A 16,381-nucleotide genomic window follows, 5' to 3' on the forward strand; every position below is an offset into this window, starting at 1 on the left:
AAATAAATCAGAAAATCAATTGGCAAGCCTTTATTAAACTCCTATTATGTTTCATGTGCTGTGTTAGAATATAAAGAAAAAATCAAACAGTTTTTGCTTGAAATATATCAAATTTAAAATAACCTTATGGAGCTTGAGGCTTACACTTGCCTAGGCAACAATGCAGGGGTAACTCAAAAAAGCTAAGGACTGTTATGTATCTAAGAGGCAAAAATAATTTCCCCCTCCATCCTAGGATCTTTGAATCTTCTAAAGCACTACTCTAAAGCCTATTAAAATCATGATGGATATTAGAAATTCTCAGTCTCCTATATAAAACTATCCATAAAATACAATTATTTTATAACAATTAATGATTAACATGATCCAATGAAGAGGTCTATTTTTCTTCTAGCCTGTTTTTTAAAATTATTCATTATGCTAAGCTATAGCTCATATAGTTCATCCTTCTTCAAATGCTTTCTCACAGTGGTTCCCCTGTAACTACTAAAATTTGACCTGAGTAGATTTGTTCAGATTCTGTTCAACCCTTAAAGTTCACCAGTCTAAATTCTATGCTCTACTTGAAGACTTTATTAAATACTTTAGATCACAGGTATTTCTTGATTTTTAGAACTCTTTGACTGAATAAAATTTATTTTTCCCATTTAATTGAATTATATTTTTTCTAATTACATGTAAAGATAGTTTTCAAAACGCACTCTCAGAAGATTTTTATTTCCATTTTTTTCTGCCTCTCCTTCCTCTTCCCCTACCCCAAAATGGCAAGCTATCTGATGTAGGTTATACATGTACAATCATATTAGACATATTTCCACATTGGTCATGTTGTGAAAGAAGACTCAGAACAAAAGGAGAAAAACGTGAAAGAAAAAACAAAAAATAAAAATAGTATGTTTCAATTTGCACTCAGACTTCATAGTTCTTTCTCTGAAAGTGAATAGTATTTTCCATCATGACCTTTTGCAAATGTTTTAGATTGTTGGAATAATGATAAGAACAAATGTTATCAAAGTTGATTATCACAAAATGTTACCATTACTATGTACAATGTTCCACTGGTTCTACTCACTTCACTTAGCATCAGCATATCTAAGTCTCTCTAGTTTTTTTTAGAAATCTGCCTGCTCATCATTTCCAATGGTAGAAAGTATTCCATTAAATTCATATACCACTCGAATATTATGGAATATTATTGTTTGGTAAGAAATGACCAACAGGATGATTTCAAAAAGGGCTGGAGAGACTTACATGAACTGAAGCTAAGTGAAATGAGCAGGACCAGATCATTATATACTTCAACAACAATACTATATGATGATCAATTCTGACGGACCTAGTCATCTTCAGCAATGAGATGAACCAAATCAGTTTCAATGGAGCAGTAATGAACTGAACTAGCTACACCTAGCAAAAGAACTCTGGGAGATGACTAAGAACCATTACATAGAATTCCCAATCCCCATATTTTTGCCTGCCTCCATTTTTGATTTCCTTCACAGGCTAATTGTACAATATTTCAGAGTCCGATTCTTTTTGTACAGCAAAATAACGGTTTGGACATATATACTTATTTTGTATTTAATTTATACTTTAACATATTTAACATGTATTGGTCATTCTGCCATCTAGGGGAGGAGGTGGGGGGGAAAGAAGGGAAAAATTGGAACGAAAGGTTTGGCAATTGTCAATGCTGTAAAATTACCCATGCATATAACTTGTAAATAAAAAGCTATTAAAATTTTAAAAAAATATTCATATACCACAATTTGGTCAGTCATTCCCCAATTGATGGGCATCCCCTCAATTTCAAATTCTTTGATACCATAAAGAGCACCACCATAACCATCTTCATATATGGCTACTTGGGATATAGACCTAGTTGTTGTTGGATCAAAGAGTATACAATTTTACTATAGCTCCAAATTGCTCTCCAGAAGGGTTGTAGCAGTGCACACATCCACCTTCAATGCATTAGTGTTTCAATTTTCTCACAACACTTAGCATTTTCCTTTTCTGTCATTTTACCCAATCTGACATGTTAGGTAGTACTTCAGAGTTGTTTTAATTTGCATTTTTCTAATCAATAGTGATTTAGAGCATTTTTTTTTCATCACTATAGATTTAATTTCTTAATTTAAAAACCACCCATTCATATCCTTTGGCTATTTATAATTTGGGAATGACTTGTATTCTTATAAATTTGGCTCAATTCTCTAAGTAAATTATTTAGGAAGAATTATTATTTTTATTATATTAGCTTGACCTACCCATGAGCAATTGATATTTTTCCAATTATGGAAATCTTCTTTTATTTGTATGAAAGACAGTTTATAATTGTGTTTATATAATTCTTGGGTTTATCTTGGCAGGATGACTCCTAAATATTTTATATCATTTACAGTTACTTTAAGTGGAATTTGTCTATCTCTTGCTGCTGGATTTTGTTAGTAATATATAGAAATCCAATAATTTATGTGGGTTCATTTATATCCTGCAATTTTGCTAAAGTTGTTAATTATTTCAAATAGTTTATTAGTTGATTCTGTAGGATTCTTTAAGTATACCATCATGTCATCTACAAAGAGTAATAGTTTTATTTCCTCAATGCTTATTCTAATTCTTTCAATTTCTTTTCCTTCTCATCTTGCTAAAGCAATATTCTAATACAAAGTGGTGAAAATGAGCATCCTTGCTTTACCCCGATCTTATTGGGAAGTCTTCTAACTTATCCTCATTATATATAATACTTGCTAATATTCTTAGATACTATTTATTACTTTAAGGAAAATTCCATTTACTTCAGTGCTCTCATGTTTTTAATAACAATGGGTGTTGGATTTTGTCAAAAAATGTTCTGCTTCTATTGAGATAATTATATGATTTTTATTTTGTTATTGATATGGTTCTGCATGCTGATTTTCTTAATATTGAATCAGCCTTGCACTCCTGGTATAAATTCCACCTGGTCATAGTGTATTATCCTGGTGATAAAAATATTAGCAAAGAGATTACAAGCAATTTATCACCAATATTATCACTAATATTTTTAATTTTTATTTTTGTATATCAATATTCATTATGGGGAATGGTCTCTAATTTTCTTTATTTTGGCTTTTCCTAATCTAGGTATCCCCACACCACATTTATGTCATAAAAAGAATTTAGTGGAATTTCTTCTTCACCTATTTTTTCAGATAGTTTATATAGTATTAGAATTAATTATTCTTTAAATGTTTGGTAAAATTCACTTGTAAATTCATTTGCCCTGGAGATTTTTTCTTAGGGAATTCATTGATGGCTTGTTCAGTTTCTGTTTTCTAAAATAGGGTTCATTAAGAATTTTATTTCCTCTTCTGTTAATCTGGAAAGTTGAAATTTTTTAAAATATCCATTCTTTTCAATTAGATTGTCAGATTTATTGGCATAGAGTTGAGCAAAATAGCTATGAATTGTTTTAATTCCTGTTCATTAGTGGCGAATTTGCCCTTTTCATTTTTTTATACTGGTAATTTGGTTTTCTTTTTTCTTTTTTTTAAAATCAAATTAACCAAAGGTTTATTGATGTTATTGGGCTGCTTTCCCATAAAACCAATTGCTAGTTTTATTTATCAGTTCAGTTTTGTTTTTTTTTTTAACTTTCAATCTTATTATTATTTTCAGATTTCTAATTTGGTAATTAATTGTAGATTTTTAATTTGTTCCTTTTCTAGCTTTTTTAGTTGCATGATTTAGTGCACTGATTTCCTCTAATTATTCAGAGATTTAAAAAAAAATTTCCCCTAAGAACACCTTTGGCTGAATCCCAGAAATTCTGTTATGCTGTCTCATTATTGTTGTTCTCTTGACTGAAGTTATCAATTGTTTTTATGGTTTGTTGTTTGACCCACTCATTTTTTTAGGATTAGATTGTTCTATTTCCAATTAGTTTTTAGTTTATTTTTCCATGGCCATTTATTGCATGCAATTTTTATTGCATCATGACCTAAAAAGAATTTATTTACTACTTTTTCTACATTTAATTGAGGTCTTTATGCCTTCATACATGGGCATTTATAAGGCCATGCATGTATCACTGAGAAAAATATATATTCCTTTTTATCCTCATTCAATTTTCCAACGCTTTATCAAATCTAAAGTTTTCTAAATTTCTATTCACCTTCTTAATTCCTTTCTTACTTATTTTGCAGTTAGATTTATTTAGTTCTGAGAGAGGGAGGTTGAGGTCCCCTACTAGTATAGTTTTGCTGTCTATTTTTTCGTGTAACTCATTTAACTCCTCCTCTAAGAATTTGGATGTTATGCCACTTAAGCATTGTATTGGTGGCATTAATATTGATATTACTTTGCTGTCTAACAAGATGTAGTTTCTTTCCTTATTTTTTTTTATTAAAACCATTTTTGCTTTTGCTTTATCTGAGATTAGGATTGCTACCCCTGCTTTTTTTTGCTTCAACGCATAATATATTCTGCTCCAGTTTTTTTTACCTTTACTCTGTGTATATTTCTCTGCTTCAAATGTATTTCTTGTAAACAACATATTGTAGGATTCTGGTTTTTAATCCATTCTGCTATCTGCTTCTGTTTTATGGGAGAGTTCATTCCATTCACAGTTATTATTGCCAACTATGTTTTTCCTTCCCTTTTATTTTTTCCCACCACTTTTTGACTTCTGACTCCTGCCCCTCCCTCAATCTGCTCTTTCTTTTATCATCCCCTACCATTTCTTTCTCCTTTCTCCTCCTACTTCCCTATAGGATAAGACAAATTTCTATGCCCAACTCAGAATGTAGGTTATTTCTTCTTTGAGCCAAATCTGATGAGACTGGGGTTCAAGCAGTGCTCATCTCACCCCCTTTTTTCCCTTCCCCTGTAATAGATCTTTTGTTCCTCTTTATGTGACATAACTTACTCTATTTGACCTCCCTTTTCATCTTCTTACACTATAATCCTTTTTCCCATCCTTTAATTTCTCTTCTTATATCATCACATCACATTCAATTTATACCCATACTCTCTATGAATACCCCCTTCTACCTGCCCTAATAAAGATACAGTTTTCAAGAGTCACAGGTATCATTTTCCCATGTAAGGATGTAAACACTTTAACCTTTTAAAGGTCATTTAACCTTTAAATGACAGGGTTTTTTAATCTCCTGTTTATCTTTTTATGCCTCCCTTGAGTCTTGTATTTAAAGATTGAATTTTATTTAGTTCCAATTTTTTTTTTATCAGAAATGATTGAAAGTCCACTATCTCACTGAATATTCATCTCTTTCCCATAAAGATTATGCCCACTTTTACTGGCTCACTGATTCTTGCTTATAGTACAAACTCCTTTGCTTTCTGGAATATCATCATATTCTAGGTTCTCTTCTAATCTTTTAATGTAGAAGCTGCTAAATTCTGGTTAATCCTGATTGTGGTTCCTTGATATCTGAATTGTTTGTTTCTGGTTGCTTGCAGTATATTCTCCTTGAACTGATAATTCTGAAATTTGGAGATAGATACACACACACACACACACACACACACACACACACACACACAGAGTTTTCATTTGGGGTCTTTGGGGTCTTTTTCAGGAGATGACTAGTGAATTTTTTTCAATGACTATTTTCCTTGATGATTTCTTGAAAGATACTGCCCAGGCTCTTTTTTTAATCATAATTTTCAGGTGGTCCAATAATTCTTATCTTTCCTGGATCTGTTTTCCAGGTGGATTGTTTTTTCAATGAGGCATTTCACATTTTCTTCAATTTTTTCATCCGTTTGATTTTGTTTGATTGAATTTTTTTTTTTTTTTTTTTTTTTTTTTTGCTGAGGCAATTGGGGTTAAGTGACTTGCCTAAGGTCACACAGCTAGGAAATATTAAGTGTCTGAGGCCAGATTTGAACTCAGGTCTGTAGAGGGCCATAACTGCAAAGGTGTACTTGAATCTAGGACAGTAGGGTGCTTATAGTTAAATACCTATTCAGTATGAGATAATGGTTCTCTAAACATATACTTAATGTGACATGGCAATGTAATGGTTGCACAAGCTCAGCTGCTGTAGTGATGTAATTGTACTGAAGTATTTGAGGGCTGGAAGGACTGGGAATGAGCCTTTCAGCCATGGACACAGAAGAGTCTCAGACACAGAGAAGATTCAGGACTCCATCTCTGACCAGCCTCATGGTGGACTTCCTGCCTTCATCACTTCTCCACATAAAGACCAAAGCCCATCCAGAGATCCCCCAGAAAGATAGCCTGGACATTACACAGGTCCTCTGGACTTCAGCACTGGTACTCTATCTACTGCATCACCTAGCTGCCCCTGTTTGACTGATTTTTGATGTCTCATAGTCATTAGCTTCCATATGCCTAATGCTAATTCTTAAGGTATGATTTTTTTCAATTAGTTTCATACCTCCTTTTCCATTTGGCTAATTCTAATTTTAAAGAAGTTGTTTTCTTCAGTGAATTTCCCCCCTTTTTTGGCCAATTGTATTTTTTAAGGAATTGTTTTCTTCAGTCAATTTTTGTCCTTCCTTTTCTGAACTATTGATTCTCTCTTGTATACTTGTCATTTCTTTTCTCAATTTTTCTTCTACCTGTTTTATTTGACTTTTAAAAACATTTTTGAGCTATTCCAAGAAGGCTTTTTGAGATTGAGACCAATTCATATCCTCTTTGAGGTTTCACATGTAAGCATTTTGTCTTCTTCTGTGCGGTGTTTTGATCTTCCCTGTCACCATAATGTGGTCAAGGTTCTTTTTCCCTTTTCTTGTTCAGTTTTTTTGTGTGCCAATTTCATAGCTTTTTTTTTTTTTTCTTGCAAGGCAATTGGGATTAAGTGATTTGCTTAGGGTCACAAAGCTATTAAATATTAAGTGTCTGAATCTAGATTTGAACTCAGGCCATTCTGACTTCAAGGCTGATATTCTAACCACTGCGCCTAATCTAGTAGCTTTTAAAGTTGAGTTCTGCTCCTGGGATACAGGGGGTGCTGTCCCAAACTTCTTGTCTGGGGCCATGAGTAGGTCATTGGCTTTGAGCACTGGGCCTCAGGTATTTGGTGACTTGCTCATTGTGCTGTGATAACCTGACCTAGTCACAACTGGTTGTTGCCTAGGTTCCAGGACTGACCATTTGCCTTCTGCACTGGGGCTAAAGACTTCATAAAATACTGGCCTGCTGTGCCAGTTGAGACAGGACTGAGGAGATCTAAACTGATGATCTGTGCTGTGGCTAAGAGCCTGGGCTATCCTTTCACCCAAGTGAGACTGACTTTTTGTGAAGTTCTTCTAAAATCTTAAACTGGAAAACTGTTTCACTCCATCTCTTTTATAAGTTCTGTCCATCCAGAATCTATGCAGAGACTTGTTTTAACATTGTTTCTGAGAAAAACTGCAGACAACTCAGGAAACTTCCTGTCTTCCCTCTACCATCTTCTAGAACTCTTTTAACATCATTTGTACCATATATTTGGTCCTGTCTTATGTCATTAGTAGTCCTAATGTTTTAACTTTCCAAGTGTAGTAAGCAAACAGATGTTACAAAGGAGTTCAGAAGGGGGGATCAATCAAGTGAATTAGTCAAGTACCATTTAATAAGTACTTATGACGTGTTAGGTACTGTCTTAAGTGCCACAGATACAAAGAATGGCAAAAAAAGTCACATTCTATTTGTTGGGTTACAACGCAATAAATACGTACATATAAAATACATTCAGGGTAAATCAGAGATAATTTCAGAGGAAAGGCACTAGCAATAATGGGAAAGGCTTCTTATAAAAGAGGGAATTTTAGCTGAAAAATGAAGGAAGCCAAGAAGTGGCTATAAGAAAGGAGAAAATTCCAGGAATGGAGGACTATGAAGGAAAATGACTAGCCATGGGAGATGGAATGGCTTGTTTAAGAAATAGCAAGGAGGCCAATGTCACTAGATCATAGAGTATATTAGAGAAGTAAAAGAGTAAGAAAAAAAGAGATAAAGTATTTTTTAAAAAAGGATCTTGAAGGATTTAAAAACTAAAAGGAGAATTTTATATTTAATTCTAGAGATGAAAAGGAGATACTGGAGTTTATTAAATAGGTGAATGACATGGTCAGACATAGAGTTTAAGGGAAATCACTTTGGCAGCAACAATGGATGGAATGGAATGGGACTTGAAGTAGGGGGACCAACTAGAAGGATATTGCAATAAACCAGGCATGAGGTGAGAAGAATCTGCACCAGGATTGGTGACTGTGTGAGGAGAGAAGGCAACATATATAAGAGATGTTACAAAGGTAGAATTAATAAAACTTGATAACAGAATGCATATGGGAGGATGATAGCAAATGAGTTGAGGAAGACAATGAGGTTTCAAGCTTAACCGATTGGTATTATGGTGCCCTCAGAAGCAAGAGGAAAATTCAGAAGACTGGAGAGTTTAGGAGTAAAGAGGATTTGTTCCATTTGGGACATGTAAAGTTTAAGATGGATAAAAGTTTAAAATGGATGAAATATTAAATAGGCATTTGGAGACAAGAGACTGGAAGTCTAAGAGAGAGGTGAGGGCTAGACGAATTACCTACACAGAGATGATAATAGATTTCATAGAAACTCATTAGATTACCAAGCAACATAATGTAGAATGAGAAGAGAAGAAGGTCCAGGACAGAGCATTGGAGAATATTCATACTTTTAGTTGTCTTCATGATCTAGATCATATAGAGAAATTTATTATTCAATGTATTCACTTAGTATTCTCTACCCCCTGGTACCCTGTGCTCTGGCAAGGATAGATAAGCCATCACAGGACAAAACTCACTTCTATTTCCCCTCTTTCTTCCCCCAATAATGTGGAAAACCAAAGATTTTCTCTAGTTAAAACAGCAATGTGGGAATCTTTTGGTATTGTGATAGAACCCATCCAGAGAACTGGTAAAGTAGAGGAATAGATAATAGGAAATGAGTAAACTGAGCAACTGGAAAGTAAAGGTATTTGAGGGAGTAGCAACATGGAGGCTGAAGTTCTCCATTATTAGAGAAGTAGTTTGAGAGAAGAGAAAGACCATCAGTCAGTTGCTGAACTCATTAAAGAAGAAAGGAGGAATTAATCAGCTTGATGTACAAGGTAATATGCTAGGTGCTAGAAGAACAAAGACAAAACATGAAATCATCCATACTTACACTTTAGGATGAGGAATACAATATTTCTATCTAGATTCTCAAAGATTGTAAACACTTGTTAAAAAGCTATCCACAGTGCTGTGACAATGGTAAAATCAGTAAGTTTGTTGCATTAGGGAATTGGAGAGACTTACTCAGAGATACAGCCATCAGAGCAGCAGGAACTCCAAATGCCAATGGATAACATGCTTGTTTGCTATGAATGCCACATTCTTGAACTATGGGGAAATTAAGTCAGATCATACTTCATTATATTAATGAAAAGAAATTTCTTTCACCCATACTTTAGCAAAATCTAGGTTAGTTACCAATTTAAAGCTAAAATACTCTTAAGCACCTACCACATAAAAAGCATATTCTAGATGAAACAGACTTTGAAAATGGAATCTGCCCTCAAGGAGCTGAGAGTCAACTTAAATATTTTTTCTTTACTCAACCACCTGAACTTTTCATTTTACCTCTGACATACAAAAGCCCCTATATTTCAGTAATCTGTGTTAAAGAGAAACCGGTTTTCTTATTTCGGTCTGGTCCCCAGCCTTAGGCAAGACACTTCTTTAAGCCTGTTTCCTCATAGGGAAAAAAGTGAGTTGGCATAGATAACAAGAATATGCCATTATATTTCTATATAATATTCACTTATTTTTTGGGTGTTGGGAAGATTGGTTGTGAATGGCTTTGTTATGTTGCTGCAAATATTTTTGCATATGAATCTTTTTTCCCTCAAGGGAAAAATAAATATTTTCATGGTATAATTTTTGAAGTGATTTTACTGGGTCAAAGGATATAAATAGTTTTGTATCTTTCTGTATAAAAATTTTTTGTATTAGCATGATTGTATTTTAAAAATAAGATCTCAACCCTTCTAGCGTCGTATTTGTCTTACAACTATCTTGGAAAATTCAATAGAATAACAACAACAATAATAATAGCTCATTTGTTTGTTTCAGTCATGTCCAACTCTTCATGACCCATTTGTGTTTTCTTAGCAAAGATACTGGAGTAGTTTACCATTTCCTTCTCCAGCTCATTTTACAGATAAGAAAACTGAGGCAAAGAGAAGTGACTTGCCACACACACAGCTAGTAAGTCTCTGAGGCCAGATATGAACTCAAGAACAGGAGTTGTCCACTTGTGCTACCTAGTTGTCATAATAGCTATCATGTACCAGGCACTAAACACTTCCCAATTATTGTCACATTTGATCATCACAACAAACCTAGAAGGTAGGTGCTATTATTATTCCATTTTACAGATGAGGAAACTGAGGGAAAAAGTGTTTAAGTTATTTGCCCAGGGTCCCACAGGTAGTAAATGTCTGAGACTGGATTTAAACTTGGGTCTTCCTGACTCCAGGCCCAATAATCTCTTCACTGTGCCATTTGGCTGGGTTTTGTTTGTCTTGATTTCTTAAAAAATGGATACAGGTGATAAATTTGGAGCTGAAAAGAAATAAAAGTGAATTTTTAAAAATGTCCTACTATGCTATTACATTTAAAATGTCTATGCTAATAATTGCATATATTATAAAACTTTGATATACATAAAAGAAAATTCAATAGGTTTAGGGAGTTTGATTTTAAATAGCATTTTTTTATCTAATAAAGATAAAAGATAAAGAACAAGGAATTTGTATGTAGTCAGAGGATCTGGGTTTAAATTCTGTCTCTGCCACTTATTATGCAAGGACTTGTCATTTTTGCCTATTTAAGACTCACTTTTTTTATGTGCAAAATGAGGGTGTTAGAATCAGTACTCTCAAGGCCTTCTAGCCCTAAATGAGCCTATGATCCTTTCTTTGCATATTATGGGGACTATGGGCAAGGAATACTGCATATACTGCCACACTGACCAGATGTGATGATTCACTTGATTTGTCCCCTCCTCCTACACTTTTTTTTTCCTCCTTTCTTACAACATATGTCTCACTGAGCAAAAAAAGGAAGGACCTATATGTAAGAAAATATTTGATAATTTTACATTATACATAATATTTATGCCTAATGATAGCTATCTCTAAAATGGCAAAAATGGAAAAGAGAAAAAAGAAATTTACATAATAATTTTGTTGTATGTTTGAAAGGAATAGCAAGTTATGCATAGTATATCTGCAGTTTCATGTGCAATCATCTTTTTTATTGTACTATCTTATAGAGAGTTTCAAAGGATCAAAGTTAGCATTGGAAAGAATCTCAGAAGTCATTTAGTCGAACCCCCTCATTTTATAGGTAAGAAAACTAAGGACAATAGAGAGTGATAGACTTAGCCTAAATTAGCAGAATTGGCATTCAAATTCATGCTCTGACTCCCAATACAATGCACAACAATGTGATATTGCTTCTATGGAAGAGAAAGAAGTGGGAACACTATTTTACCTCTGAGTATGGGAGTTACGATTGTAGAAATCAGGCTTCCAGCATTGATGGCCAGATAAAAGATGGAAAAAAATCTGTTTCTTTGTTTTTCCTGTATTGAAAAGGATGTTTTAAAAATTAGTGAACACAAATCAATAGCAACTGTTAAGGACAAAAACCAGCTGATTATCCTTCATGATTAATTCATCTTCTATCACTGTATATATTATTCCAAGCACACTTGAAAAAACCAAGTGGCCAGTGAGCCTGCCAATGAAACTTTATTCCCAGACATATTAATCCAGTTATACATTTTCAACAAAGGTCACATACCTGATGTTCTTCAAACTGATCTCCACCAAATGCTGACACACAAGGTTTTATTCCACCAGTACCAAAAGCAATCAGGACAAGCCCCATCATAGACAAAATTCTAGGGAAAGGAATTAACTTTTTAAAACATCTATTCCTCAAAAGTAAAGGAAAACTTTGTTCTGTTTCTTCTTTGTTCTTAACAACCTTCCCATTCTGCAATATTTGATATGGTAATACAGAGCAGGTTCAAATATTTATTGAAGAATGTAAGTGAAATTCTCATTCCTACACAGTTTTCTTAATAGCAGACAATAAATTTTCTCCTAGTAAAACAGCAAAACTTTGGTAATGGCACAAGTATACTGTCCTTAATACCTCTGATTCGTTCCACAAAAATGTGACTAAAGTAACATTATAAGGGACAGTTAAGCTCCATAACTATGATATGCAACTGAAAGGGGTATATTCTCTCCTATTTTCCTTTTTTACTCTTTTCCTATTTACTCTTACCTCAGCTAAAGGTTGGACAAATTCAGTTTAAAATCACCCTTTAAAGGCATTTAAAGGATTAACAATGTTGAGTGGTGGGTTAGTCAGTTGGACTACTCTAACAGATGCAAAACATTGAGATTTGTATAGCAAGTTATCAGAGGATTACCGGAGATTTACAAGAAGAGTATAAACCATCCCAAAAGAAGAAAGCAAGTCCTAATCAAAGTTGCAATTTGGGGATTAAGAAACCAAATATCCCTGACTTGTGTAACAGGCTGCAGAAACTAAGTAAACCAAAGTAAACCGAGATTATGGAATATAGCCTAAAAGTTTTTTAAATGTATATTTTTTCCTTTGTTTTTTTTTTTTTTTGACCATATTCAAGTAGTCACATCTTAACAGCTTGTCATAAATTAGGCAGGGAAGTAGTATAATGGAAAGAATGCTGAATTTTGAGTCAGAAAGACTTGAATTTGAATCCCATCTTAGATAGTCATTAAGTATGTGACTCTAGGAAAGCCACTTAACTCTGTCTCTGGGCATAAAAGCACTTACTTCACTGGGTTGTTATGAAGATCAAATGAGGTAACATTTCTAAGCCTTACAATATTGCATAAATGCTATTCAGTATTAATATTATTGATACTGACAAAGAAATAGTCCTTAAATATGCACAGTTTATGTAAAGTAGTGGACAACTTTTTTTTTTAATTAAAGCTTTTTATTTACAAAACATGCATGAGTAATTTTTCAACACTAACCCTTGCAATACCTTTTGTCCCAGATTTTCTCCTCCTTTCCTCTAGCCCCTCCCCTAGATGGCAGGTAGTCCAATACATGTTAAATATGTTAAAATATATATTAAATCATAATGGACAACTTTTAAAAGCCTCATATAAAGAATATGAAACTGGATATACTAGAATAGTCTCTGTGGATTCTGGTTGGGGAGAGGATTTTGGAGAGGTTGGCAGAGTAGGACATAAAATTCCAAACACTCCAGATTTCTTCCACAAATAAGGTTAATGTGATGACTGCGTATTTTAAAATCAGCCGGAGTCAGGAATTCAGGTTAGGGGAAAATCGTCAATCTTTATTCTCAGTGAAAAAAGATCGGAGGTAGAAGGGAATCGGCAATAGCAATGTGTGCTGCTGAGTCAAGAAGCTGGCTAGACCAGAAGCCACGAGACCAGCACCACCAGAGTAGAACCCAGGCCCAATCTCTCCCCACCTCTCTTCCTGTCTCCCTGCATCCATCCACCAAAATCATCATTTCCTATATAACACATCAGGACTTGCACAGAGTGGGTGGGGGCCATTCTTTCTCCAAGCATGTATATTAATAGAGTATAGTCCAATTACTATTTAGCCTCATGTACTTGGGACCTCAGTGCATCAACTCAAGCTTCAGCCCATTACAGGTAAAACTGTGCTTCAGGTCCAGGAGGATTAGACCCCTGTGAAATGTAAATACCTCCAGACTACCTCAGCAGAAACAGCTATGGGGGAACCCTGGGAGTAGCTGGGTTCAGAGGTAGCCCCAACAACAGGAATTCTCACCTGGTGGGAAGATCAAGGGAACTTCTGCTGATAAGGAACCAGGGCCCAGTTGTGCTGCTGAGACAGGGCCCTGGGCAAAAGGAACCTACCTATTAGTTGAGTGCAGAAGTAGGGATGGAGGGTACTGCTGGTTGAGGGCACGTTCAGAAGGGTGGAGGTTTTGGTTTGGGGTTCCAGGTCAGAAGGAATAACTGAGGGGAAACCAGAGGCATCATCCCTTCACCCCAGAACTAGAGATGATTACACTAACAAGTTGTTATTTTAAAAAAAATATATATTTTTTTAAAAAGCAGTCAAAGGAGGATAGAACCCAAGTATAGAAAGTTATTACAAGATTAGGGAATACTGGACTTCATCTTCAGAGGAGAACATTGAAGTAAAAAAAAAAAAAAAAAAAAGGTTTCCCCTACACGAAAAAGTAACATTAAATGCTTATATGCCTCAAAAGAATTCATAGAAGAACTCAAAGAAGACATTTAAAATCAAATGAGGGAGACTAAAGAAAAACTTTTTTTTTTTTTTAAAGAGAAAGAACAATTCAAGAAAAACGAAAAGATTATGAAAAGAAAGTCAACCAACTAGAAAAGTAGATCCAAAATCTTAAGGAAGAAAATGACTCTCTGAAAATTAAAATTGATCAAAGCGAAATTATAAAAGACTATTTGTTACAAAACAAAATACAAAGAATGAAAAAAAATTGAAGATAATGTGAGACATCTCATAAGAAAAGTTATGACCAAAAAGAATCTTAATATAATAGTACAAGAAATAATTAAAGAAAATTGTACTTAAGTGATAGAATAAGAGGAGAAAGTAAAATAGAAAAAAAAAAAAAATCCACCAATCACCACCTGAAAAAGATCTTACAAGAAAAACAGGAACATTTTTGCAAAATTTTGAAAACCCCAGATCAAAGAGAAAATTTTACAAGCAACAACAGTAACAACAAAAACAAACAACAAATTCAAATATACTGGAACTATAATTAAGACAAGACCCATCAGTGACTACAATAAAAGATAGTAAAGTCCTGGAATACTATATATTGATAATTACAAGAACATTGAATGAACTGTCAGATTTTCAGAATTTTGTTGCCAACAAACATGAACACAATAGAAAATGTGCCATCCAAGAGCCATCAAAGACTATTTTCAAGGGATTCATTAAGGAAAAACTGTTTATGTTTTATATATGAGATACATATAAGCCATATGTCTAAGATTGTCATTGTCCAAGAGAAAGATTAGAGTAGAGCTGAGAATAACGTGACTCTAAAAAGCAAAACCATGCAAGAAAAAGAAAACCTACAAGGAAGCAAAGAAAAGATGTACAGTTCCAAATACAATGTCTTCTATTATTACATATGCTTTCTTGAAATATTAATTCATTGTTACATATTTTGAATCCTCCCTTATGTTCTGCTGTTCACATGACAATGTTTTTCCTTTCTCTTTTTTTCTTTTTCTATTTTGTATTTGAGTTAAATAAATTAAGGGATCTAATATTTGAAGGAACAATTTTTCCCAGCTTGGCTTGTCTAGCCAAAATGTTAGTTCTCAGTTTCACTTTCTATAAACTTATAGGAACAAGATAGTATACATGAAAGACACTATTAGACCTATGTTCATCAAGCCATACCTCACTAAAGAGAAATTTAATTTAGTCTAGAAAAATTAGCATTTAAGTTAAACACTGAAGTCAGCAAGTCTAAGACCTGAGAAAGCTCCTTGTGTTTGCCAAGCTGCTACTCACTAAGACTCTTTCAATCGCTTCAAGGATAGCCTGATCACAATACAAATTGCTTTTTGCAATTAAGACATGAAGATAAGTGAAACATCAAAATCTGAAGACAGACAATATCATGACATCATATTCAAGACCCAACTTATGGTTAAAAGGAATGGAGTCTTTTATTTCTATAATCTACCTATGAAAGAACAGGCACTTTTTTTTAGGAAGAAAGAGAAAATGAAGTAAGATAGATAAAGCTGAAAAAATTAAATAAGAAAATGAGTTTCAACTTACACATGCAAAGTATGGTTATCAGGATTTCCATCGTGGTCAGAATCTGAGAGGTCATTAATGGAACTTATGGCAGTGACTGCTTGCCCCAGAGTATAAACAATGGACAATGAGATGATTGTTCTTTAAAACAAAGAAAAAGTCGGGGTAAAAAGATCTAGCTGTACTTGTAAACCATAAAAGATTCTCCATTTTATCAACATCATTTCTCATGATACCATATTCCTGATAATTTGTACTGTTACTTTGAGATTTTTTATAATTGTCTCATATAATGACAAATATTATGGAAAATGCCTGTTGAATTGAACAGAGCAGTAGCAAAGCACACTTTTTTTTTTTTTTAATGTGATTATAATTGGACATTCTAGCCTTTGGTGCTCAAGCCATTCTTCTATCCAAGAATGCTTTCCAACACTTCCTTTATTTCCCAGCTCAAGTCCTATTTTATTTGATGTCCAACAGTCTCATGTAA

At 33.9% G+C, this 16,381-nt stretch overlaps 1 protein-coding gene across 2 annotated transcripts in view; it reads right to left on the minus strand.

Moving 5' to 3' along the window:
• Nucleotides 1-16,381, minus strand: part of SLC15A1 (solute carrier family 15 member 1) — a 50,212-nt gene that overhangs the window by 22,280 nt on the left and 11,551 nt on the right. For both annotated transcript variants that reach the window (XM_012547249.2, XM_031958587.1), the window contains exons 5-8: nt 15,910-16,029; nt 11,848-11,947; nt 11,536-11,626; nt 9,295-9,378 (exon numbers count right to left, since the gene is read on the minus strand). In XM_012547249.2, the coding sequence (XP_012402703.1) occupies nt 9,295-9,378; nt 11,536-11,626; nt 11,848-11,947; nt 15,910-16,029 (395 nt within the window). The remainder of the gene's footprint in view (nt 1-9,294; nt 9,379-11,535; nt 11,627-11,847; nt 11,948-15,909; nt 16,030-16,381) is intronic.

Source organism: Sarcophilus harrisii, chromosome 3 (genome assembly GCF_902635505.1).
Source record: "Sarcophilus harrisii chromosome 3, mSarHar1.11, whole genome shotgun sequence".
Taxonomy (NCBI): Eukaryota; Metazoa; Chordata; class Mammalia; order Dasyuromorphia; family Dasyuridae; genus Sarcophilus; species Sarcophilus harrisii.